The sequence below is a fragment of the Gossypium hirsutum genome, chromosome D04 (genome assembly GCF_007990345.1).
Source record: "Gossypium hirsutum isolate 1008001.06 chromosome D04, Gossypium_hirsutum_v2.1, whole genome shotgun sequence".
Classification (NCBI taxonomy): Eukaryota; Viridiplantae; Streptophyta; class Magnoliopsida; order Malvales; family Malvaceae; genus Gossypium; species Gossypium hirsutum.
Window position 1 is genome coordinate 54,817,931 of NC_053440.1, and position 27,625 is coordinate 54,845,555.

Here is a 27,625-nt window from a genome sequence, read left to right on the forward strand (position 1 = left end):
TATTATGTAATTTAGTTAAAATCAATATAAACAATTTAAAATAAATAGTATGGAATTTAGTTAAATATAAGGGTTTACTAGAGGGGCATGCAGTGGCCTTAGTTGGGTGGTATAGTATCAACTTTAGCCCCTCTCAGTTATGAAGTATTCAATTTAGTATCAACTTTAGCCCCTTTCAATTATGAAGTATTCAATTTAAGCCCCTTTTAAATAAGCTCGAAGTCTTGTCTAAAAATTTCGATTGGTTCGAGCAAAAATTATTAAGCCTAAAAATTAAGATTGAGCAAAACAAATCAAGTTCGTTTAAAATATAGATTAGGCTTGAGCTCAAACGGTAAAAGTCCAAACTTGAACTGATTCGTATCTATTTTTCTAATATATTATATCATGTTATTTATAATATATACAAAAAATTACGTTAAACTGTATATATAAAATTTTAATAAGTGAAAGAATATATAAAATTATTAAATATTAAATTAAAAATAATATAAATATTTAAAAAGTTAAAAACAATATATGGAAGCTTAAAATGGACTTGGGTTATCTATTTACAAACATGAATAGACTTGAATAAAATTTTAGACGTATATTTCAGGCTAAGCTTGGGCAAAAATAAAGTATATTAATAGAATGCTTAAACTCGACTTAAACGCAATCCAACCTCTAAACACTTCTAGTTCAAACCCATTATTTAACCCTTGTACTCAAACCGGTAGGGATTAGCATTCTGTTATTTCGGTTAGCTATTTATATTTAACCGACAATAATTTACAATAACTGAATCAACTGACTTAGATTATCATAATTGACCTAACTAAAACGATTTAGCTTCGATCGGTTAACCAACTTATATTGATTTTTTTTAATTTTGAAAGAAAAATTCATAATACAAATTAAAATTAAAATTCAACAACAATCAATCCCAATATAAATTAACTTATTAATCCAAATACAAAGCTGTCATCTATTGAATTGGTGAAGGATTGTGAGATGATGAAAGAGGGACTAAAGGAGGCGTCAGCGTGAGACACTGAATTGGTGAAGCTTTGTACCAAAAGGGGAAATAAAAGATAGGTGATGGAGGTGCTGTCGTGAATTGGAGAAGAATATAGAAGAAGATAAAAATGTTCTTAGGTTAAGTTTAGGGTTATTCAAATTAATCCAATTTGTTGTTTTATTTTCATTTTTAATTGGGTTGGGTTTTAATTTTACTTTGGGTTGGGTAATAACTTGGGTTGATTAATGGTTGAGTGGAAATGGGTTTAAGTTGGATTAAATAAATTATATGTTTATAAAAATATATTAAATCAGTTGAATCAATAATTTATATTAAAAGTGTTTATGGGTTGGGTTGCATCAGGTCTAAGCATAATATTAATTTATTTTATGTTTGTCTAAGCTCGACTTAATCCAAAATATAGGCTTAAAATTTTACACAAATTCGTCCATATTTACAAAAGATAAACCCAAAACCATTTTAGGCCCGCCCATATTATTTTTTTTAAAAAATATTTACATTATATTATTTTAATATTTACATCAAAGTAGTATTATATATTTAATAAAAGTTAATTTTTTAATGTGTTCTAAATTACATAATATATATAAAAATAACATAATATAAAGTATTATAAACTTAAAAACAAATCGGACTAGGTTGGGCTTAGGCCTTTAATTATTCAAGTCCAAGCCTGGCCCATATTTTAAACGAGCCTATTTTTTGTGTCCAGGTCTAGTTTTTTGGTATAGTATTTTTACCCAAAATCTCTTCAATTTTGAGCGGAATCGATCCGTGAATAGATTTACCTTATATCATATTTGTAAATTTATTTGAAGATGAATAAAATTCATTGGTGTGTAAATTGTTAATTGAGTTTGAGATGTGGAAGAAGTAGAAAAAAGATTGCAAGGTTTGTGTTTTCTCATTTCATAGCCTCCATTGTAGGTTCCAAATAGTATATGATATGCATATTCATCTCTGTTGCTGAGCATTAATCTATATTTGACAATGGTCGGGTCTCATCTTTTAGCTAAGCTAGAAGAAGCAATGGATAAAATAATATAGAGATGGACCCACCATATTGTGAGTGTCACACCCTTAAGCACTTGTGTGCATTGTGGAGAAAAAGACCAAAAATTTTAAGATATTATATTGGGTTGGATCGGGTTTGAGCCGGGTCAATTTAAATTTTTAGGTTCGTTTTGTAAATTTGAGTTTGGTCCCATCTAAAAAATAGAATTAAAATTCTGTCCAAACTCACTTCGAATAAAAAAATGCTAAATTCGAACTCAGCCTGCATTATTAATTTTTTTATATAAAAATAAATTAAAAAATATAATATATCAAATACACTAAAAATAATAAAATTAATGTTTCTCAACAAAATGAAAATATATTAAAAAAATCTTTATACTTAACATGGAGATAGTTGCAACTTAGCAAATAAGTACCTCTAAAGTAGTATCAAAATTAATAATAAAATAAGAGTTATACAATATTCAAATAGTAACAACAAAATAGTAGCAATATAATAGCAAAATGACAACAAAACAACATTAAAGTGGTAGCAAATAGAGGTGTTCATGGGCCGGGCGGCTCGGCCCGGCCCGACGGCCCGCCCGAAATATGTGAGGGTTTGGGTAAAAATATAGGCCCGAAATATGGGCTTGGGCAAAAAAATAGGCCCGTTTAAAATATGGGCCGGGCCTCGGGCACCACTTTTTTGGCCCGGGCCCGGCCCGGCCCGGTTATAATTAATATTTTTTTTATTTCATTTACAATTTTAGTTACCTTACCTGCTTACCTTTCCCATTTCCCCCACCCGTTCAAACTTCAGAATCCCTAACCCCTTCCCTTCCCTCCTTTTTTTTTTCCCCAAATAAAAAACCCCACCTCCACCTCCACCGATCAACCATCCCACCTCCGGCGTACGGTCCTCGATGACTCCACCTCCAGGCTCCAGTTCCACGACGCTAGCGTTGTTGTTGTTCTCTACTTCTCTTCACTTCGATTCTTCTGCAACTTATGAAGGTATTATTTTTTATGCTTTATGTTTTATGCTGTCCAAAGATTTGTTTTTGTTTTCTTTTTAAATGTTATGTACTGTTCAAACTTCGAATGTATTTTTTTGTGTTATGAACTGTTGAAAAATGTTATCTTTTTGTTATTATGAAGCCCCAAAGTTTTAAGTTTTAGTTTCTCTTCACTTCGATTCTTCTGCAATTAGACTTTTGAAAATGCAAATCCTTGTTAAAATGGTGAGAATCAGTTTTTACAAGCTGCCATAAGCAGATTTATCAAGTCTATTTAACAATCCCAAAATGAAGAGAGTCTTCTTCAAATGCTTTCTATATACCATTCGTAAATAACTAATCATTAGCCAAAGTCTTGCAAGTAACCGTACTCGAACAAATGTTTACTGGTGTTTAGGATTTAGTTCTACTTCATTAGAGCTTAATCTATTGAAAGGCAAAAGGGTCAAATGTCGTTGGTTAGCTCTCAGTTATAGGTTGCATAAGCGGAATAAAAAATAATAATTGATCCATTATCCCTTGCAAACTCTACAAGCTGCTGTAATTGCTTCCTTGTAGCTGCATGACCTGTAGGATTATTTGGTGAACAAAAGAAGATGATATCCATATTAAATATTACAGCTCTAATTCAAGGATCCACCGTAAATTGTTGCAAAAGGAAAATATGATTTGATATCCTTTTTATTTTTTCCCTTTTGATCATATTAAAAGATTAGTTCAGTTTTGGGAAACTAAATTAGGAAAATGGTACAGACAGAACAAAAAGTATGATGACGATAGGCACAACTAAATTGTGAAAAGTACACTACTTTGGTTCCTGTAACACCTAATCTTTGGGCAGAATTCTAATTTCTTTCTATGAAAAAATTAGTTTCACGTTTTGTGATATTTTGTTTTATGTCTAATTTATTTGCTTTTATAAGAACCAAATGACTAATCTTCTCTGAGAGTACATGTCTAATTCTTTTTTTTTTTTTTTGCTTTGTTTTATTGCAGAAACAATCGATATTGAAATAGAATTTGGCTTACCTTAGCTTCCTTTCCCGTAAGCTTTCATTTACATTTTCTTTTTACAATTTAGTTTAATTTGATTTTCCTTTATTTTACTTTGTACAACATTTTGCAGATTAGCAGATTTCCCCATAAGCTAAACTTGCTTATCTAGTATCTACTAGTAGGAAAATAATGGGATTGAGAAATACAGATACTTCTATTTAAGATTTTGGATTGGATTTATGCAGTTTGAATTTCATTAATTTCTTTTTTGGTACATATGTAATTTAGCTTATAGAATAAGTATGACTATCTCAATTGTTTAAACGCAAAGGATGTTTTCTAGTTTAGGTTTATATTATATATTTAATAATTTGCCTGTTGTTTATATATAAATTTGAAATCTAATAAATGTTTTTGTTCCATTCTATTCTTATTCCTTTTTTATTTGCATTTTAATTTTGTTTGCGTTTTCCTCTACATAACGGTAACGAACTTTCAAAGTTAAACTATTTTATCTAGTTTTCATTTGTAGACCATGATATTTTTTAAAATCATTTCAAAATTTCTTTATACAAGTTAATTTTAAAGATAACTGATTGTAGCTTAAAATTGTTTCAAATGTTAGATGAATTTTATTAAAAAAATATTTAATAACAAATTATATATTTATAATTTTTAAAAGATTAAATTATTTTTTATTATTTTAAAGAGTTCAAACTTCAAAGTACAATTTTTATTATTTATAACAAATTAAAGAGTTATTAATTTAAAATTCTATATATTTATAACAAATTAATATAACAATAAGTTAATATAACAGCAAGTTAATTAAAGAGTTCAAAGTGTTTTTTTGTTAATATAACAGCAAGTTAATTAGTATTTAGTAGTTTAAACAGTTACTAAATTAAAATTCTATATATTATAAAAGTATGCATCTAATCTAAGTGGATGAGTAGTTTTTTTTTGGTTACTATAACATCAAGTTAATTAGTAGTTTAAAGAGTTATTAATTTAAAATTCTATTATAAAAGTAAGCATTTAAAGAGTTCAAACTTCAAAGTATGCATCTAAGCTACATCATCCTATTTGTTTTAACCTATTTGTATATTTAATAAAATATTTGTATATATATTCAGTAACCGATTTATAAATAAGATTATTTTTGGATTTCAGGACTTCAATTTTTATGACTATGGCTAGTTCGAACACTCCTATACCTGTGGACGATGGGTTTAATGAGTACGAAAGTGCTGTCAAACGTCAAAAGTCTACCACTTCAAAGGTGTGGGATGAAATGACAAAGCTTGAATGCGAGAACAAAAATGAATTGAAGGCACAATGTAATCACTGTAAGACTATCTTCTCTGCTAAGTCTTCTAGTGGAACCTCTCATTTAAGACGTCATCTAAATAGTTGTTTGAAAAAAGTTAATAAGGACATCACTCAATACACCATAGCCACTCAGCCATCACCCGAAGGTGTTCCATCTATAAAAAACTACAAGTTTGATGCTGATGAGTGTCGTAAAGCTATTTCTACTTTTCTTGTTTGTGGCAAGCATTCATTTAGGACAGTTGAAGAACCGGGATTTAGATACATGATGAGAATTGCTAGTCCTAATTTTAAAAATATAAGTAGATATACAGCTGCTAGGGATGTCCTAATGTATTATGCAAAAGAGAGAGATCGTGTTAAAGAAGAGTTGGCTAAAGCACCTGGTTTAATTTGTCTAACTTCTGATAATTGGAATTCGGAGCATACTAATGATGAATATATTTGCGTTACTGCTTATTGGGTTGACAAAGATTGGAAGCTACAAAAGAGAATCATAAGGTTTAGAGCTTTATTTCCTCCGTATGATGGTTTGAACATAGCGGATGAACTTGTTTTATGTTTATCTCAATGGGGCATAGATAAGAAAATTTTTAGCATCACTTTAGATAATGCTTCTTATAATGATGTTATGGTTTCTTGTCTTAAAAATCGTTTTCGTGCAAACCGAGCTATTTTGTGTGATGGTGCTTTTTTTCAAGTTAGATGTTGTGCACATATATTGAATCTTATAGTTAAAGCTGGTTTGAAACTTGCTGATGATGTTGTTGGTAAGATTCGAAATGGAATTAGGTACATAAGAAAGTCGGGAATTCGTAGGAAAAGATTTTATGATGTGGCCGACAAAAGTTTTCATTTGAATGTGACCAAAAAGTTGCGTCAAGATGTGTGTGTGAGATGGAATTCTACTTATTTGATGCTTGAATCTTCTCTTTACTATAAAGATGTGCTAGATTATTGGGGCCAACGGGATAAAGATTATCAAATCTTTGCACTTTCTAACGAGGAGTGGAGAAATGTTGCTATTCTTTGCAAATTTTTGAAAGTCTTTTATGATGTGACTTGTGTTTTTTCTAGTTCTAATTATCCAACGGCTAATCTTTATTTTAGAGGAGTTTGGAAGGTTCACAAGGTCTTGCTTGACACAGTTAAATGTCCTTATTCGTTTTTAACTCCAATGGTTAAGCAAATGCAAGAGAAATTTAATAAGTATTGGGCTGAGTATTCGTTGATATTGTCATGTGCTACAATTTTAGATCCTCGTTACAAGTTGAATTATGTGCAGTATTGCTTTACTACATTCTATGGTGACCATGCTTCAGATTTTGTTGAGACCATTCTTAGCAATCTTAGACTCTTGTTTGATGAGTATGTTAAGAAATCCAAATCCACGTCTTCCTCTTTGGCTGGGAGTTCTAATGTTTCGGATAAAAATCCTATTGATTCTGGTTTGGATGAACACAATGATAGTAGTGCTGATTTTGGGGATATTTTGATGAGAGTGACGATTATAAACTGTATTTAAATGAATCTAGCACTAGAAGTGAGAAGTCACAGTTGGACATTTATTTGGAAGAACCGGAGCTTGAGTTGAATAGTCAAATAGATGTTTTAGATTATTGGGGAAAAAGTTCAGTTCGATACAATGAGCTTTCGTTATTGGCTCGTGATCTTTTGGCAATTCCAATATCGACTGTAGCTTCCGAATAAGCTTTTAGCATGGGTAAGAAAGTTATCACACCTTTGAGGAGTTCACTTAAGCCAAAAACGGTTCAAGTCGTTGTTTGCTTGGATGATTGGATGCGAGCTAAGGGATTTTCAGCAGGTAATTATTATTCTCATTTTATTGTTCGAATTTTATATTATTTTTTCATCAATTTGATTATCTAATTATTTATTCTTATTTAATGTTAGAAATTGGTTGCAAAAAGGATGATGACGACGATGAGGATGATGATGTTTCTTCGGTAGTTTTTTAAGATACTTTCTTTCTAAATGTTTAAAATTTAATTTAGCTTACAATTTATATTTTGTTATGAATCTAAATATGTTGGTGGATTAATGTATGAATATTATTATGGTTTGTTGCTTAATTTTCCAAAGTCATTTTGGACTTTGGAGGTATGTGTACTTGTGGGGTTTAACTTATGTTCTTATCTCAAAGATAGTTTGAAGCAAAATTAGAGATTGGGATTTATATAATGACTAGAATTAGTGAATGATAAAGCTCAAATTGATTTAATATGATTTAATATGCTTATGGATGTGCTATCTATATGTATATGTGATTTGAAGGGAAAGTTTTGAGTTTGCTATCTAATTCGCAAAGAGAAAAAAGTTTGTTGAGCAAATATTTGTATGCTTTGCTTCTCCATTCAATTTCTGAACTTTTTTGCAGCTTAAAAGCAATAACAGAATATTTAATTTAATTATGTTATTATGCATAGATAATATGCTACTTATTGCCCAATGATAATATGTTGCTAGTCCTAATTACTTGTATAATCATTTTTATTTTTATTCTCTTTTTTTAAGAATTGATTGTTACCTAAATGTCACAAATGTGTAATTATATACAAATAAATAACATTTAAATTCAATTAGTTGGTAATTTTTAAAACAACTCTAGTGGACATGAGGTTCATTATTTATTAAGAATCAAAACTTAGAATATAATACTACATCAATTCTAACATAAAATTTATAGATAACATGAAAGCTATGCATTTTGTTCTTTAAATAAGTAATCTTATTTTAATTTTTTTTCATTATATACAAAAATTTTTTTTGATATTTGATATAATTTTAATAACAATTAATTTTAATAATAGTTTTAAGCAAAAATAATAATAATAAAATAAACGGGCCGGGCCGGGTCGGGCCCGGGCTTCATATTCTTTACACGGGCCGGGCTTGGGCAACATATTAAGCCCATATTTCGGGCCGGGCCAGGCCCGGGCCTAGTAAGCGGGCTAAAATTTTTTTGGGCCCGGCCCGGCCCGACCCATGCACACCTCTAGTAGCAAACAACAACAAAGTAGTAGTGAAAAAATTTTAGACAAATTCGGGCCAATTTGGGCCTCGAGTAAAATTTTTTTCCTGAGGCCTTAATTATTTAGAGAATGAGCATTATTTCTTGTCCAAGCCCATTTTTCGAACCTATATTTTTACCTAAATACTCCCACTTTTTGGGCAGGCCTTCGGGTCTAGGCGGGTGGCCCGACCCATGATCAGGTCTACTTTGAGCTATTTAAAATTTCTCTCAACCCTTAAATAGGAGGATAAATGTAATGACCCAAAATTCACGGGCATCGAAAAAGTATAATATCGGGCCTCCGTCTTAGTAAATTGAGTCCGAAAATAATTATTAGAAATATTTACGAGACTAGTTGTGTGTTTAATTAAGTTTTAGATAGATGAATTTAATCTAATTAAGAATAATTAGGAAAAAGGATTAAATTGAATAAAGGGTAAATGTTTAATTATAGATCAAAAGAAAATAAGAGGGACCAAATGGGCAATTAAGCCACATTTGGAAGTTGAGGCGGCATAACATTGTAAAAATCTTAGATTTTTATATTATTTATTTATATAAATATATAAATTAATTATAAAGGATATTATTAAATTAATTATATTAAAAATATTATATTATGAAATAAATTAAATAAAGACAAATGTATGGTAATATTTGATACAAGTGTATTAATAAAATACATACATTTGTAATACTTATATTTACTTACTAAATAGATATTTGTTTTAATTATTATATTAAAGTAATTAAATAAAAAAACAAAAGAAATAAAATAAAGGAAATAAAGTAAAGTAAGTTAAAATAAAAGAATAAAAGAAACAAAAGAAGAAAGAAACAGAATAGCCAAAGACGAAACAGAGAAGAAACAGGGGAGAAAGAAGAAAAAAGAAAGAAAAAGGAAAAATTGAAGGTTTAAGGTTTAAAGCTTTGATTGGTAAGTTAAATTAGCCCTTTTCTCTTAATTCTAATGTTTTAAAAGTTTTAAAACAAAATTTTGATGGAATTAAGTTGATATTTTGTAAGTTCATAGGTTTTCAAGTATAGTTTATGTTGAACAAAAGAGATGAATTAGGGATTAACTTGAAGGAATTTTAAGTTAGAATTGAAAAAGGGATTAAATTGTAAAAGAAACTATAAGTTTTATGTTTTAGGAACTAAATTGAGGGAAATTCGAAATTAGCAAAATATGCTGAAATTTTGATAGTTAAATTTTAGTTTGGATGAAATTTGAATAGAAATAGAGTGTGAATTGAATTAGGAAAGTAAGTGAATTTAGTTAGGATTAAATTGAGAATTAGGAAGAAATTGAATAGAAATTCAATTATTTATTATAATTAGTGCTGTAATTAATATTACAAATTATTATTTTCGTAGCTAACAAAGAACCCGAGGCATCGGCGTCAAAAGGAAAGGAGAAAGTTATCGAGGACTAAAACGGGAGAATAACGGTTTGTATTACTATAATTCAAGTTATTTATTATTAAATGCTAAATTTTAATTTATGTGTCTAGTAAATGAAATGTGAGGTAAGTATAAAATTAGTATTAATTTATTATTAGTATTATTATTATTATTATGAGTGGGAATTAAATTGAATAGTTTATATGAATTAATATTTGAATTGTTTGTTGATTGAAAGCGGGAAATGAATTTGAATCGAATTGTGAATGGTATTAAATTGTATGGAAATGTATTGAGTTGTGAAAATGTGTGAATTTGTGAAATAATTATTGATTGAAGGTGGAAAAATGATTGAATTGAAAGTGTGAGAAATTGTGATTGAATTGAGAATATATGTGATTTAAATACCCTATTAACTAGTCGGGCTGAGTCGGATATAGTTGGCATGCCATAGGATTGGAAGAGTTCAAGGATACTTCGACCTCGAGTCGATGAGACACTGGGTGTCACTATATTTCTTCGGATAGATTCGATGAGGTACTGGGTACCAACTTTCTTCGGCTTTGCCGATGAGACACTGGGTGTCAACTATTGCTTTGAACTATCCGATGAGGCACTGGGTGCCATTCTGGTGTGTTTGGTTGGATCCGTGTATCCGTCAAAGTCCGAGTTTTGTTAATAGGGTAAATGATGAAATGATAAACCGAACGAGTTGGTCAAACGAGCTATTGAAATGATATGAAAAAGTTGAATTGTGAATTGAAATGTTGAAATGAGATTGAGAAATGAACCTAAGGTTCGTGATTTATTCAAACTCAAATTGTGGATATACGATATTGGTTGATGATTTGCTATTGTTGAAATATTGAATTTAAATTGTATATACGATTTATGCATTACATGTACATTATTGTTATAATTTGAATTATGGTAATACCACTGAGTATGAATTACTCAGCGTATGGTTGTTTCCGTGCGTAGGTCGATAGAAGTCAAAGGTCCCGGTTCAGCATCCAGATTAATCCCGGCTTCGGCAAAACTTGGTGATGTATTTTCCTTTGGTAAAGGTGGCATGTACATAGATTGTGTATAAAGGTTATTATGTTTTAATATATAATGGTTAAAAATGTTAGTATTAAAAGTTTATGGATTTTAATGAAAGAAGTCTATCTATTTTATCTAATTAGTACATTGTTAAATTTTAAATTGATATTGTGTAGATTGAGTTTGATTAGAAGTATTTAGAATAGAAAATGTGAATGTGAAATGAATTGGTTGAATTAGTGATATTTGGGAACTATATGGTTTTAATTTGCAGGGGGTTTTATGTAAAAATAAGCAGAAATGCTGCCGAAATTTTTATAAAAAAAATGAAGTCATTTGGTAAACAAACTAATAAATTTTATGAATTATTTTAATATATTGGTTATTTATTTAAGAATTGTTGTAAATCGTTCGATACGTCCGGTAATGCCTCGTAATTCTGTTCCGGCGACGGTTCGGGGTTAAGGGGTGTTACAATAAATATGCTTCAACACGCTCAAATTTTCTTCGTATAAATTTGTGGGTGAGTTAATTTAATCTGAAATAGTTATTCAATGAAGGTACAGTAAGCATTGTAGAATAAAATTATAATCTATATGAAATCTGTGAAATCTTTGATTACTTTAGATTATCTTAGGTTTAATGTTTTAAAATTTTTATTTTAATAAAATTTATAATCTTTGATTACCTTTGATTGAATCTTTCTATTTTATTATGGAAATCTGTGTTTATGGTAACTTATAATTTTTTTAATAAAACCTATTCACTACAATTGTGATCATATTAGTACACCACATGATAACATATAAACTGTGCCATATAGGCTTTGTTTATTTTTTAATATTATATGATTTAGTGCTTTTAACTATTGATTATGATGATTAATGTTTTAATAATTGGATTAGTGACCGAACCAATCAGGCCATCAATTTCTTGTTTAACCAGATTGATGGCAATTATAAAATTATAATATCAGTTCAATCGTTATTTTTTTTTCCTTATCTCTTTTTACATATTCTAAATAATTTGTTCAAAGGTTAGTTCAATCCTTGTATCAAGATCAATATACTAGTCAGTTTTCAATTCAACCGGTCAAATTGACTGATTCGATTCGATTCGATTCAAATAATTCTAACGGTGATTATTGATATAATTTTTTTTAGTGAAAAGAAAAAATACTAAATTAATCCGAATTATTGATATAATTTAAAAAAAAAATCTTTATCAAGATTCAAAATATTTCATTATTTTAATATATTTTACATAACACAATAAAAATTTCAACTTTTATAATTCAAATCGAACCAAAGTTTTTATAATTCAAATTTGACAACTCATAAACCATAGTAATGGAACATACAGTCCATTTTTATTGAAACCCTAAAATGACACAATCATAGGACCTAGTACAAGTTCACTGGGGTAACAATAATGGTGCCAGTTTCCATAATCTCAATGAATTGTTGATTTAGCTCTGAGCTCACATTAAGGCTCACTTGCAGAATTGAAGGACTTGTATTGAAAACCGAATTTTTACTCCCCATTTCTCCCATTATAGCTCTGCAATTCAATTCAAAAGCAGATTATATATACACGTACATGCAGCTAGTTATATATAGGGTAAATATATATTTTGGTACTTGAATTTGATTTTAAAGTTCAAATTGGTATCTAAGGGTTTTTGTTTTGGTCCAATTAGGTACTTGAACTTGGATTTAAGGTTTAATTTGGTACATGAACTTTGGGTTTTTTGTCCAAATTAGTACTTAATTACGGTAAATGATTGAACCAATTTGAGCTATGAATCCAAGTTCAAGTATACTAATTTGAACAAAAAAAGTTGACGTACCTTGAAACTTGAGGCCAAGTTTAGGATCTACTCGGACAAAAAACATTAGGTACTTAGAGTGAAGTTAGAAATTTTATTTAGGGGACCAAGATAAGATTATAAAATTTGAGGAGAGGGCAGGATTAAAAATTTTGTATTAAAAATACTTAAATTAAATTATCAATTTTTCAAAAAGGCTAATATAATTTTTCATTTAATCAAAAGTTAAAATGTACCTAAAATTGATTTTTTTTTTTAAATTTTGAGAGAGCCTAAAAGGCAATTTACTTATTTAGCCGAATGTCCCCTTTGGCTCGTCTGTTAGGTATCAATTTGAATCTTGAAACTAAATTCAGGTACCAAAATATATACTTACCCATGTATGTATATATATATGTGTGAAGAAATTAAATAATTGGTTACCTAGTAGATGTTACGATTGAGATCAGTTCCAAGCCATTTTCATCAGCAGAAATGGCAACCATGAACAATTTTGGCACCACAAACAATTGGCCGGTCTCAACTTTAGTGTTCAACACAAGCTTGCCTTGAAGACCCACAATTTGTACTTCACCACTTCCTTTCACAACATACACTACTTGTGGATCCGATGCATACCATGGTGCCCTAGTGGCATTAGTTTCAAGTACCAAGCGACTAACATTAAGCCCCACTTGTTCAAGAAAGGGAAATTTACTGGGTTTTAAAGTAGTAAAATTGCCACCATTGTTAACTTCAACATCAGGTAATGAACCATTGATGTTTTGGGTGTAAATATTTAGTAACTCCTCGTTAGGTTTTGGGATGGTTTCGGCTTGTTCTTGGTTAAGCTTGATGAGCAGAAGGCCCTTTTGGTTACTTGTAAGTTTTTGAGCTTTTTGTGGAGAGATTTGGTAAGTTTTGGCAATGGATTCAAGTGAGAAAGCATGTAAATGACCCAGAGGTCCTGTTAACAAGAAATAGGTGATTTCGCCAGCAACATAGGCATTGGTTGCATCGGCCAAGAACACTATGACCACGTCTGAATCACCATAATTGTACCAACATGAAACTGATGCACAAGGGACTGGTATTATGTCCCCTTTTTTAATACCTATGAATGCCATTTTTTCTTTTGTGTTGGAAGCTGTTGTTGTCAATCCAACTCCACATTTACCTAACGAAATGCATAATATCAAATTTAACTCTCAACGTTTTATATCTTTTGTCAACTCAACTTTTATTATTATTTTAACTAAATTTTACCCTCAACATTTTAAAAAGAATCGAATTGTTATTTTTTAATAGAAATACAAACTAAAACATTAATTTTTTAAACATAGTAACCTGCAGGACAATTTACATGTACTTCATGCTAATTAATTTTTAAAATTTTTTGAATACTTTTACAAAATTTAAATTATTTATTGATATAGTATATAAAATTAACAGTCATGTTATCGTGAAGTACAATTAGACGGTCACGTGGGTTGCCACTAGACTCTTCATGAGCTAGGCTGCTGGCCCTAGTCCAAAGTAGAGGTGATCATGGGCCGGGTGGCCTGCCCGAAATATGAGAGGATTCGGGTAAAAATTAGATTTAGATAAAAATATAAGATTAAAAAATTGACTTGGACAAAAAATTAAACATATGTTCTATGTTTATAATATAATATATTATTTATATATAGATATATTATATAATTTATAAGACATAAAGAATAAATCTCTAATAATATATAATATTATAATGTAAATATTGAAAAATTAAAAATACTATCTATTAAATTTTATTTTTAAATATTAAATTAAAAATAATAAGAATATATTTTTAAAATATAAAATGTATTAATATTATATTTAAGTTTTGCTAGCAACCTCCTAACCCAGACGAGCATGATGATGTAGGCATTAAAACTTGAGTTAGATCTCAGCAACAACCTTATTTCCCTCCCCAATTTTCAATGAGTAAATTTGGCATTATACCAAGTTAAAAAGAGAAACTCTTGCAGATCACTAACCTTCAAGAACATAACCTACTTTGGAGCAATCCGCATAGTGTGGAAGAGCAAAGCCTCGAGGCTTCAACACAAGCTTACCAGCTGCAACTTTGGCCTCGCGGAGCACCGGAGAATCGGCAGCTGCCCAATTATAGTATCCGCCATCTTCTGTCTCCACGAACGTCGCCGGAAACTTGGGAGATAAGTCCATATCCATTTTCTTGACTTGTACCTTCTCCTTACTCCTGCAAATAAATGGTATTACTATGTATATTACAAACACAATATATATATACATATATAGAAAAGTTAGGCAGCTTTAGCTGTTTTCAATGCGGTGAAAAGTTTGCAAAAAAGTCGTCTCTACGTGTACTGTTTATAACCATATGGGAGTTGAAAAATGGATGTTAGTAGCGTTGGAGAAGAACACGTTAACCTATTTGTCGTAGAAAAGCAGTACTCCTTTCTTCAAAATCTGTACATGTAGTAGCTATAAGTAGTAATTATAATTATAAAAAAGAGCAATTTGTATTAATACCTATTAATGTTGAAAGAAATATTTTTGTTGATGAAAACAAGAACTTCCTTGATATGGTATATTAATAGAGGTGATCATGGGTTGGGTTACCCGGTTCGGCCCGACAGTCCGCCTAAAAAATGTGAGAGTTCGGATAAAAATATAGGTCCGAAATATGAGTTTGGGAAAAAAATGAGGCCCGTTTAGAAAATAGGCCGGGCCGGGCCTCAAGTAAAACTTTTTTAGCCTAGGCTTGACACGACCTGGCCCGAATTATATATTAAATATATATTTCTTATTTTTAATCAAATATACTTTTTAATCAAATATATATATTAAATATATTTTTTTTGGTGTTGTAAAATTTAATATGGGCAGGGTCGGGATCGGGCTTAGCAATTTTCTTTCAGGTCGGGCTTGGATAAATTGTTAGGCCCATATTTTGGGCCGGGCTCGGACCTGGAAAATGGGCCTAAAATTTTATCTGGGCTCGGCCCAAACCCGGCCCGACTCATGATCACCTCTAGGTATATATAGAAATGGCCGTGGCGGATAGGCCGACAACCTATTTGTTTCTCAATCCGGAGAGTCAATATAGTAGTTACATCGGTCTCGATATCGCTTGAATCAATCGAAATGTTTTATTTTGATGTAAATTTTCAGTAAAAAATTAAAACTAAAATTTTATTGTTTGTTTTAAATTTTATTAGTAGTCTCAGTTAAAATTTGTTAATTTAACATGTCAAATTGATAAATATTGATGAAAAAAATTTACAGTTTTAGGGAATTTAATTTTTTAACTTTTTAAATATATGGATTAAATCTCAAATTTTGTTAAACTTTAGGGACTAATAACGTATTTTAATCTAAAATTTTTATACAACATTTTTGGAGTTCTTACACCAATTTAATTAGCTGTCAACAAATCTATTCTCAATGATGGAGAACAACAAAGAACAACGTGATGGGAATGTGACAGTCACCTCATGATGATAATTTTGTGGATGTGGTCGGTGTGGGTGTCGGATATCATATTACTATTTACGATCACAAAATAGAAGATTTATACCTTTCCTTTTCTCTTCTTTTCGCATAAAAACATTATCCCCTCATTTTTTCTACATCTTTATCTTTAGGTTGTCGGTGATGCAGTGGATTTTTTTAGAGTTTTTGACCGTTCTTTTTGGTTAATCGATATTTATTGTCAAATAAATTTGATGATGACGAGGTTGAAATGTAAATTTTAGCGATTTGATCAAATTAATGTATTTCTGGTTTATTTTTATATTAATTTATAGTGATTTATTTACCGTTTGTATTCTGTGTTATGTCTTTATATTATTATTGCTCATGGTTCCCATTAATATTAATATTTTGTTAAAAATAACATATCCTTATAATTTTTATGTGACTTGTATTTTAATAATTCAATCTCATTTTTAATGTCCTATTTAGTTAATAATATATATTGAGATTTGAATAAATTAAAAATATTTAAAAAATTGTTTTCTTTATTTTTTCAGCCAAAAAAATTATTTAAAAAAATGTGAGATACACCAAGCAAGGATATAACAATACAACTTCTAGTGATTATGATAGTCGATATTGTATCAGTATCGGTTAATATGTATTGTTTTGGTCCTAAACTTGTATCAACTAGTCTATGTTTTGTTTTGATAGTGCGTTTCGGCTATTTCAATGTATTTCAATCCATTTTGGTTAAGACCGACTTGTACCGGTTGGTATAAAATTTTGGTATTTTAAACTTAATTTTAAAAATTTATCTTATCCATTTTAATTTTAAATAAATAGTTATTAAATTAAATTATAAGACTTAATTAATAATTCTATTTTTTGAACATGCCTAATTAATAAATTTAAAACTTATATTTACGTATGTGTAATTTGGGGACCATAACCCGAATATAAAGCTTTTGCAACTCTAATTCTTAACCAGCCCATCATCAATTAGAAATTAGTTACCAGAGTATTTACACATATTTGGCTTATACTTTATTTAATAACTAAAGCCCAATAAATCTTAACCAAATTAGATCACTTTTAATTTGAACTAATCTTTATAATGGTAAATAATAACATGTAATTACTATTATTATATATGTGATGTCCATATTTTCCAAGATTGTATTCAAGAAATTTTCAAAGATTATAACTTTTCTTTCAAAGTTATCAATAAATTTTATTCCAAAATTTTAAGTAAACTTTCGACTCAAAATTTATGCGTATATGAACAAACACACATCAATGATAACATGAAATTAAGCTCAAATACGAGATCACAAATAAACAAACTAGAAATTTACATCACAACACTACGGAAATACAACACAACACCTCCACACACACATACATATATTGTCATATGACCCAATTTGTGACATATACATTGTTGCTTGTTAGGGATCGGCCCGATTAAGCAACAAACAAGTAAAAATAGCAGAAGAAAATGTTTACGTTTTGAGGGTTCTTTGTTTTTCGGGTTTTCGGGGTTTAGTTTTATCTCCACCTTTTGTACTCTTCGTTTTTTTGCCATTATAGTAAAATTATCTTTGTCCGTGGTTTTTTATCCTCTTTGGAGGGGTTTTTCCACGTTAAATTTGTGTGTTCATCTTCTCAATTTCTTCTTCTATTTTTACTTGTTTGTTGCTTAATCGGGTCGATCCCTAACATACATAATGCAATTTCAAAACATTTCATTTAAAGTTATCAATAAATTTCATTCAAAATTTATGTTTGCATAAACAAATATACATCAATGATAATAAGAAATTAAATTCAAATACGAAATCAGAAATTAACAAACTAAAAATTTACATCACAACACTATGGAAATACAACACAACACCTCCACACACATGCATATATTACCATATGACCCAATCTGTGACATACACATAATGCAATTTCAAAACATTCATATGTAGCACATAACTTGCAAGCCATATTTAAAAATAAGCACTTCATGCACAATGCAGCTACAAAGACCTATTCTTTATCTATCTATCTATCTATATATTAAATATCCATGAAGTCATGCACAAGCAATCAAATATTGAAATAAAATAATTATTGATTGTATAATGAATATAAATATTGCACAATTCATGCTTTTTAAGACATATCAAAAGTGAAACAATCTACAAATCCTGCAACATTCTAAGGCTATTCGCAAAAATAGTTGTTCCTAATTCCGAAATAGTTGTTAACGCTATAAAATTGTCTCCAAAAGTATTCATGCAAAGAATGACATTTCTCGAAATTATTATTGATTCAACAATCACTAACAAAAACATGTAAGCAAAAATCACGGTTTAAACAAAAATTTAAGCAGCGAAAAAATCAAACAGAAATATCTTCAGCAATTGTCCAAACTAAAATGTCAAAATCGAGACGTTGTAGCATCACTTATTGAGCGTGTCAAACAACGGACAAAGACGTTGTATTTAGCTATACGAAAACATAAAATTTGGAAAACACCAAAAATTACCAAAGCCTTCTAAGCACTCAAAAACCTCATTAGATGTAATTGTTTTCAGAAAATGTTTTTGGTGCATGGGGACAGGGGTGAAGCCAAAAATATTTTTTAGGAGGGGTCGAAATGAAATTTTAATTTTTAATAGTCTATATTTTTATAATTTTTAAATGATTAAATTAAACTTTTATAATTTTAGGATAGCCAAAATACAAATTTACCTTTACTGATTTAAAATTTTAAAAATTTTTAAAGACTTAAATAATAAATTTTCATCCCCGCCCCCTAAATTCCCCTATTCCTAGGAATCTTAAGCTTAGGAGGCATTTATAGTGATCGTCCACCATAAAAAAATCACCCATCACAAGCCCCACTAACACACAAAATAAAAGTAGTGGGCAAAATGTGTAGTTATTCCCACCAAGGTCTAACAAAAAAAAAAAACCACCATCCACAATCTCTAATACAAAATCCCGATTTCACATTCATTTTTAGTTGTGTATTTGGAATGTTTGCTGTAAAGATTTCATGTTTGATAGATTCATACAAAAGTTTTCCAAGTTGCCACGCCAATCTAATCTCTGTCGTGCAAATAGTGAGAACAAATAAGCCTCCTTTTGTACTTGGATCTTATTCGTTGATGCATCAAAACACATTGATATCAGTACAACTAATATCAAAACTAAAAATAATTTTCTTGGTAAAACACTGACTACACTTATCCAATTTCCATAATTGCAATAATTATATAGTTGGGTCAAATCCAGGGGATTAAAATACATATTTCTCACTACATATGTTGAAAGAAATCAACATTTTTGACAGATTTTGTCCAATTTATTAAATGATGGAAAGATAGATTAGTGATGATTATGTTTAATAATTAGATCAATCGTCAAATCATCTTATTTTGATCGTATCTATTTTTTTGACATAATATTTAAAATTATACATAGTCCTTTCTCAATCTATAAATAAGAGGATAATGTGCATTTCAGCGCACTTGAACTCAAGTCCTTCTGCATTGGTAACAATACTCATGCCAATCGAGCTAAGATACAATCAGCAATATAGACAATATTTTAGATATATATGATAGAGATATCATATCGATTTAAAAGTTATACAAATATATTGATAAATTTAATGGTTGAATTGTTAAAATATTAATGGTATAAAAAGTTACAGAAGGTTGTAAAACCACTTAAGTTTTACATCAGGATAAGTGGATTTTTCCCCATGTTTTAATAATTCGATTGGTAGTCAAATAGGTTAGGCCATCTATTTTTAGTTCAATCAGATTGACTAACGATTCAATAATTAATTAATTAAAAATTTAAAAATTTAAAAATTATAAATCGGTTCAATCTTTATTTTTTTTTCGATTTTGAATTTTTTATTGGTTTTAAATAGTTCGCTTAGAAATTGGTTCAACCCTATATCAAAATTAATATACAAATCAATTTATGATCCGACTAATCTAACTAATCCATTTGATTCGATTCAAATAATTCTAATTATTGATGATATGGTTTTAAAAGTTGTAATTTTAAAAAAAAATGTTTATCAAGATTCACGTGTTATAATAAATATATAAAATATTTCATTAATTTAATATATTTCACATAACAATACAATTTTCTCATCAAATTATTTCAAATTTGACAAGACCCCATTTCTCCCGTCACAGCTCTGCAATTCAAAAAATCAGATTATATATTTTTCATTCAATTTATTCTCATGTCATCAATTATAAAAACATTAAAAATTATACAAACGGAGTTCTACGAGCATTTCGAGATGTAAATCATTAATGATAACATTAACATTAATGTTTTTCAAAAAATCTTCTCAATTGATAAATTACTTGTGATACATATATTTTTCATTCATTTCTCGATTGATAAAAGTGCTTTGATATCAAATATAATAGTCTGATACCGGATTTTGAAGGTCGGGTCAAGTATAGAGGTGTTACAAGTTACCACATCAATGTTGTTAAAATTTTAACAGTTTAACATGTGGATATGAAGTTGAATTTCAAGAAGTTATCCGAGGAAGCCACATCGAAATTAGAGTTACCTTTCACATTGGAGGAGATTAAGGAAGGAGTATGGAATTATGATGAGTCAAAAGCTACTGGGCTGGATGGGTTTAACATGTGTTTTTTCAAAGGTTGCTGGCAATTAGTAAGAGAAGACCTATTTAATATGATGATAGAATTCTTTAGAACTGGGAAGCTCAAAAAAAGCATAAATTCTTCGAAAATTCGAATGATATTTCAGATTTTAGACCGATCTGTGTACAAAATGGTGGCAAGGTGCTGTCCCGAAGAATCAGAGAAGTTATGGGGGATATTGTGAGTGATACTCGATGCGCATTTATACAAGAGAGGCAAATCTTTGATGGAATTCTGATTGCAAATCAAATAATCCATTCGATCAAGAAAAATTCAGAATTTGATTTTTAAACTAGATTTTTTATACGAGTTAAGTAATGAGTTATAAAGGACTAAAAACATTTTTTAATTTTTTATATTTCAAAATTGAACAAAAATTAAATTAAAATATTATTTAATATTATATTTCCAAATTTTAATTGAAAAATGGATGATGGGAAATTAGAAACCTAAAAAGATGAAATGAAAGTAAAGTTAATAGTCTTCTCTTGTTCTCAGCCAAAAGTGGCTTTTAACATCTTATTACAACCCAAAATTTGAACCAAAATACTCCTAGACGCTATATTTTGATTGGGGTTGGTGTTGGATAAAAACTACCATTGTAGTAAATTCTCTCCCCCGTCAGGCAGTGGTGTTACAACACCTAGACTTTAATGTCGCAATACCCAAAATAGTAGCTAAATTGGGATCTTGGGGGGTCTTGATGTCGTGTTACCCACTCCTCGATATCGTGATACCCAAAACAATAGCGAAATTGGGGTCTTGGTGTCGCGATACCCACTCGGTGTCGTGATACCACTAGACTTGGAGTCAATTTCTTCACTTCAACACCTGCAGGGATATCACGACTTCCATGGTATCGGTTTTGTGATACTCACTTTGAATGATGTTCTTGAGTTTGAGCCATTATCGTCTTTCTACACCAACTCAATCACATTGTTGGTTTCTCATGACACGTTTTGCCAATTTGAGTCTCAAAAAGAGTGTAAAACTAAAAAAAAAATTATTAATGCTTAAAACTAAAAATTAACAAAAACATATAAAACACACTTAAAGTGCTAGAGAATAAGCTCCTTAAATATATTGAAAAACCTAATTTAACGTATCAAGTTACGACAAACCACTATCAAATTACGTTATCTTTATCCTTTTCAATGGGAGAATGACAAATCAGATTTTCTTTTCTGATTTTCAGCTTTTTCCTCCAAAAAAATTCAAATCCAGCTAAAAGTACTAAAATTTAGGAGAAAAGATTTGATTTGTCATCCTCTCATTAAGAAGGGATAAAGATGACGTAATTTGATAGTGATTTGTCGTAATTTGATACGTTAAATTAGGTTCTTCAATATCATCCTACCAAATCCCAATCTCTTAGTCTCATTCAATCCAACTCATTAATATTTAGAGAATGGATTGTATGAAACTGTAATTTCACGTTATCCCTATCCCATTTTAATAGGAGAATGACAAATTAGATTTTTCCTCATGATTTTTAACATTTTTAGTTGAATTTAAATTTTTTCGAGAAGAAAAAGTTGAAAATCAGAAAAAAAAATTTTGATTTATTATTTTTTTAAAGATATTTTTAAGCGACGTAGGTATGTAAAGGAGATTATGTAGGCAATGATTGAGTGGTGATAGCTCTCTATCATGGAATCTTCCACATAATATACATACTCATACCATTTATCTAAAGGAGACTTCGAAGTGTGTGAATAATAATAAACATAATTGACACTCGCACTATGAAACTTTCAAACATTCTAAGGGAATATAATTTGTATGCAAATTTTTCTTCCTAATTTTTAGTATTTTTAGTTTGATTTGAATTTTTTCAAGAGAAAAAAGTTAAAAATTAGAAGGAAAAATCTGATTTGTTATTCTCTCATTGAAAAGGGATAAAGATGACGTGAAATTATAGTTTCATACAATTTTTTCTCCCCTTTAAGATATATTTATTAAGTTAAGATTGTTTTTTTGGCTAATAGTTAAATAATTAAATAAGATTATATCAAAACAAAATTACACGTACGTCCCATGTGTCTTTATTTTTATTTTATTTTTTACTTAAAAATTTTAAGAGGTGGATTTTTATTATTTATATATATTTTCATTAAATTTTGACTTAAAAAAAATTCTTTAAAGAATTTGAGTAAGTGATCTGATAAATTCTGATGTCTACAAAACTAACTAAAAATTTAACTAAGTCAAGTGCACCTATCAATTAATAGTATAGTTACGGTAAATAAATATATCGTTCCCATGAAGATTAAAAGTACTAGTAATTACCGTCTTTCTATTATTTAACCAAATAATTCGAGTAATTGATTAAAAACTAAAATTAACTAAATTAATTAAATAACAAACATGACAAAGAATAAATCATGAAAATAACCGATTAACAACTAAGAAGCGAAACAATACATAGGAAAAAATCTGTCTAAATTTCATCTGTCACTATTAATCTAAATTATGTAGTTTCTTTACTTAGCATCTTGATTTGTAGATATCCATAAATTATGTGGGTTGATTAATTGAAATTTCTTTCTAATTAAAACCCCTATTATTGTATTAATTCGTGCTATGGATTCCCCTATTAGATTTGACTCTAATTCAGTAGATTTATGTTATCCCATTTTTAGGATTGCATACAACTCCAATCAATTACGCAAGATCTACTCTTAAACATGGTCTATTCAATCTAAGATTTAAGCACATCAAACATGGATCAATAATCTAGAAATAGCAAACCAAGAATTAAGCACACATAACCGAGAACAAGAATTGAGTATTTATTGCGTAAAATAAAAATCAAACGACAGAATTCATCATAGGGTTCATCTCCCTAGGTATTTAGAAGATTAATTTATACTTAAAAATAAAAATATCCAAGAGACAGTATAACTAAAAGAAATAAAGAAACTCATGATAAGTTCTTAAGAAATCATTTGGGAATATTAAATATTGACGGAAATTTGCTTCAGAGTCAGATTCAATGGTATTTTTCGAGTTGTTTTCTTGAGTATTCTATGGCGGCTCACTCCTATCTTCTTATTTTTGTCATCTATACGTTTTAGAATGCCCAAAAAACCTAAAAATCATGATTTTTCACAGTCCGATGCGCAATTCCGTGAAATCAACATGGCTTACTACACGCTTGTGTGGATCACACGGCCGTGTGGTTTGGCTGTGTGGAATGGTTTAGCCCGTGTGGCTTCTGTAGCTTGTTTCGACGCTCTAGTTTTCACTCGTTTTTCATTCTTTTGCTCCCAAGTGCTTTATTAAACACTAAGACATGAATTTAAAGGATTAAGAATATAAAATTCACAATTAACATTGAATAATCACTGGAAAAAAAATTAAGAATGAGATTAACACATATTACTTTTAGCATTTATCAAATTCACGTACACCAAAAGTCTATGTTATTGTCACAAGGGAATCCTTACACTAATTAGATCTAGGTCATGTACTATTCCTATCTATTCTCTATCTTGTGTCAAAGCCTAAAAGAATAATAAGGATGAAATGGATAAGATTTGTGGATTATTGTAGTGGGGTAATGTCACTAATTATAGAGAAAGCTATATATGTGTAATTGGGACCAAATATGCTTGCCACATACAGGGTTCTTATCACAATTTTCTATTATAATGTCACAATTCTAACATCTAACAAAAAAAATCTAATGCAATATGATGCATATTTGTCGTGCATGGTTCTTATCACCTGATTTGAAACATTGAGGTCCATTTAAGTTGTCCCCTATTCCATATAATCCATTTAACGAGCAAATATATTTTTAAATTTCTAATATTAAAAATAGTGTCGCTGTAACGTAACAATAAAGATGCAAAGTTACCCCTACAAAATAGCATTTACATAATAATGAATATACAAAATTAGCCCTTGAAAATAACATTTACCTCATTGTTATACATCAGTGATTATCAGCTCAAATCCTAAGTAGGACTCAGATCGTGGATCTCACTAGACGATTGAGTGTGAGGCAAATTATGAGAGGACAACGAGGGGAGTTTGTGGACCTAGCTCGCAATAAGAGCGTGCACGAACCAAGAGAAGGTCGCAGTCTCAGTTCGCATAAATTCAAGAAGCTTGCAGAAGGGAGATCGTGTGGTTTGGCAGGCAACTTGGAGTAAAACACAAGTCCAGCATGCCTGAAGTCCGCTCAGAATGTCAGTCCTAGGAATAGTGAGGTAAGTCAATGAATAGTAGGGTCATGTCATGAACAGTAATAGTATATATAAATATTCGGATGTTTTCCTTAATAAGATACGAGATAAAATTACTCAACAATTGGTGTGGTGAGCGTGGACAGACTTCCGATCATCAGATTTCTTCAGTTTCAGAGTAGAAATGGCTCACCCAAACAAGAATTTCCCCTTCAATCTTCGGTCAGGACAAGCTGGATCATTGGGTTCCGATCGTCAGCATGGCGGAGCTGATTTGTTTCCTAGATAGTTCGCCGATAAACTGGAAAATTTCGACAATGCAATTTGTCAAGGAGTTTTTGATCCTTTAGACCTAAATGTTCCCATCGGTCAGGGATTATTGTTTCCTCCTTAACGAATTAATTGTCTTTACACAAAAAAATTTATAGATGAAATCATCCTTAACCAAGGGAGAATCTATTTTTTTAGAGTGGAACAAAATTGAATTATAAACTTTTATGAGGTTTAAAATATAATTTTATTATTTAATTTTTTATAGAATTAAAAAAAATATTTTTAAGATAAAATGTAACTTCAGAGTATATTAATTTATAATTTTATTATTTTTGAATAAATTAAATTGTAATTTTTTGTGGCAAAGCTCTGTCCCTCAAATTCAACCTTATCCTTGACTCTGTTTCAAAACATTTATAAAGACAATGCCTAAATCCCTTTTTATAAAGTTTCGAGCTTAATTCAATTGTCTCAGATTTCAAAAAATCATTTCCAAGAGTAATTTTGTTTGATTAGTCAATCGGTTATGTCACAATCTCTTGTCTATTCGATTAAGAATGCCTTTCTATTTCAAGAATTAATAATGCTATGAAAGCAATTATTTCCTGCAAAATTATTATTTAAGTTATTTAGAAATCTTTAAAATTTTAAATTAATAAAATTGAAATTACACTTTTGTTTATTTTAAAATTATAAAAATTTGATTTAATTTTTTAAAAATTAAAAAATATAAACTATTAAAAATTAAAATTTTATTTCGACCCCTTAAAAAAATTTTCTGTCTTTGCCCATTACCCAGGAATCACTGAAATTCTCACATAGCCAAATTCCTCACGTTTAACTAAATTTATGAGTAAATATCAATATATTAATCGGGTATCAATTTCTTCTTATCGTTTACACAATAACAATTTTGGGAATACTAATATTTTCAACAAAATTTTAATATTTTTAACAATTCATCTATAACGTATAACCAAATCTAGATACTGAAAGGGTCTTGTTATTGCCGTTGAATCTTGGATTAGTAATTACATCAACTAACAATGGAATGAGTGATAGTTGATTAACTCGATTAGGTGAAGTTAGAGTTACAAGTCTTTAAAATTAATAGAGAAATTTAGAAATTTTCATTGTTTTAATTTAATAAAATATCATTAATTAGCTTAGTTTAATTTTAATAGTAATTAGCCTATTTTTTTGGGTACGACTTGCACCGGACTTACCCATATGCTGTCAGAAATGGGGTAGATTATGTCAACATCTAGTAGCTTAATTATTTTCTTTTTTACCACATCCATTATATTCGGGTTCAACCGTCTTTGTGCCTTTCAAATTGGTTTCATGTTTTCCTCCAAATAAATCTTGTGTATGCCTGTCAAAAGGCTTATCCCTTTTAAGTCAGCAATGGTCCAGCCAAACGCCTCCTTATAGTTTTTCAGTACCTGTATCAAACTTTCCTCTTTGAGCTTGGAGAGTCTATTTGAGACTATGATCAGTAAGGTATTATCTTTCCCTAGAAATGCATATTTAAGATGCTCGAGAAGCGGTTTCAATTTCAAATCTGGAGCCTGCATAATAGAAGGTAAAGGTTTAGTGTTCGTTGGAGACAATAATTCATTAACAGATTCAAAATCATCAAATATCATTTCAGGTTTATCTTCATAAGTCAAATCAAAAGTTTCTTCTACTAATGAGTCAATTATGTTGACACGATTTACGTTCAAGATTTCATTTGGGTGGCTAATAGGTTCGTAAACATTAAACTTTACGATCTTTCCGTCAAATTCCATCGTGAGAGTTCCGCTACGCATGTTGTAGCGACGTAAAAATTTTGGTTTAGGGTCGCTAAATTGTGGCGATTTATTAGGAAATTGGAAATTGAAATTTGGTTTTAAAATAAACCGGGAGTCGCCACCGATCCTTTTTCTAGGTGTGATCGGACACCTTATTAGATTTTTCTTTAAAAACGAGGAGAAGGCCGAGTTAAGGTCTACGTTAAAAGTCAGAGAAAAATTAGGGTTCGGGAGTCGGTTACGCGCGAGGAAGGTATTAGCACCCTCGCGACGCCCAAAAATTGGTATCTCCTAAACACGTGTTGTCTTGACTTTTAAAAATACGAGTTCAATGTTAAAATTTAGTCGTGATCCAATTAAAAGAGGACGAGAGATTTTAGTTTATTCCGGTTTTTTGAGAAGGATATGCCGTTTTAACACGAGTCAATTGACGTTCACCCAACATAGCGATGAACTCGATGACTTAATGTTAAATCGGTATATTTCTTTGTTTATTGAAATTAATTAGCAAAACAAGTATA

The 27,625-nt window shown here is 29.9% G+C and overlaps 1 protein-coding gene across 3 annotated transcripts; it reads right to left on the bottom strand.

Annotated features, from left to right (window-relative positions):
• Positions 1 to 12,110: 12,110 nt before the first annotated feature.
• Positions 12,111 to 15,417, bottom strand: LOC107942781 (12S seed storage protein CRD). 3 transcript variants are annotated; one of them, XM_016876501.2, is made up of 4 exons: positions 15,192 to 15,417; positions 14,675 to 14,898; positions 13,098 to 13,830; positions 12,111 to 12,406 (listed from the first exon to the last, which is right to left on the bottom strand). In XM_016876501.2, exons 2-4 carry the CDS (start codon positions 14,868 to 14,870, stop codon positions 12,250 to 12,252), a joined length of 1,086 nt encoding a protein of 361 aa, XP_016731990.1. In that variant the 5' UTR covers positions 14,871 to 14,898; positions 15,192 to 15,417; the 3' UTR covers positions 12,111 to 12,249. The 3 variants fall into 3 exon arrangements, with proteins under 3 accessions (XP_016731990.1, XP_040946910.1, XP_040946909.1); XM_041090976.1 differs by having other exon boundaries at positions 15,090 to 15,223; XM_041090975.1 differs by lacking the exon at positions 15,192 to 15,417 and having other exon boundaries at positions 14,675 to 15,059.
• Between the last annotated feature and the right edge of the window lie 12,208 nt (positions 15,418 to 27,625).

Bases quoted from the DNA above. Each gene is read 5' to 3' on its own strand.
- LOC107942781 (XM_041090975.1), bottom strand. From the start codon at position 14,951: ATGTATATATATATTGTGTTTGTAATATACATAGTAATACCATTTATT. The intron at 13,831-14,674 runs GTTAGTGATCTG...GCATTTCGTTAG, and splicing joins AGTAGGTTATGTTCTTGAAG to GTAAATGTGGAGTTGGATTG. The intron at 12,407-13,097 runs GTAACCAATTAT...ATTGAATTGCAG, and splicing joins TCAATCGTAACATCTACTAG to AGCTATAATGGGAGAAATGG.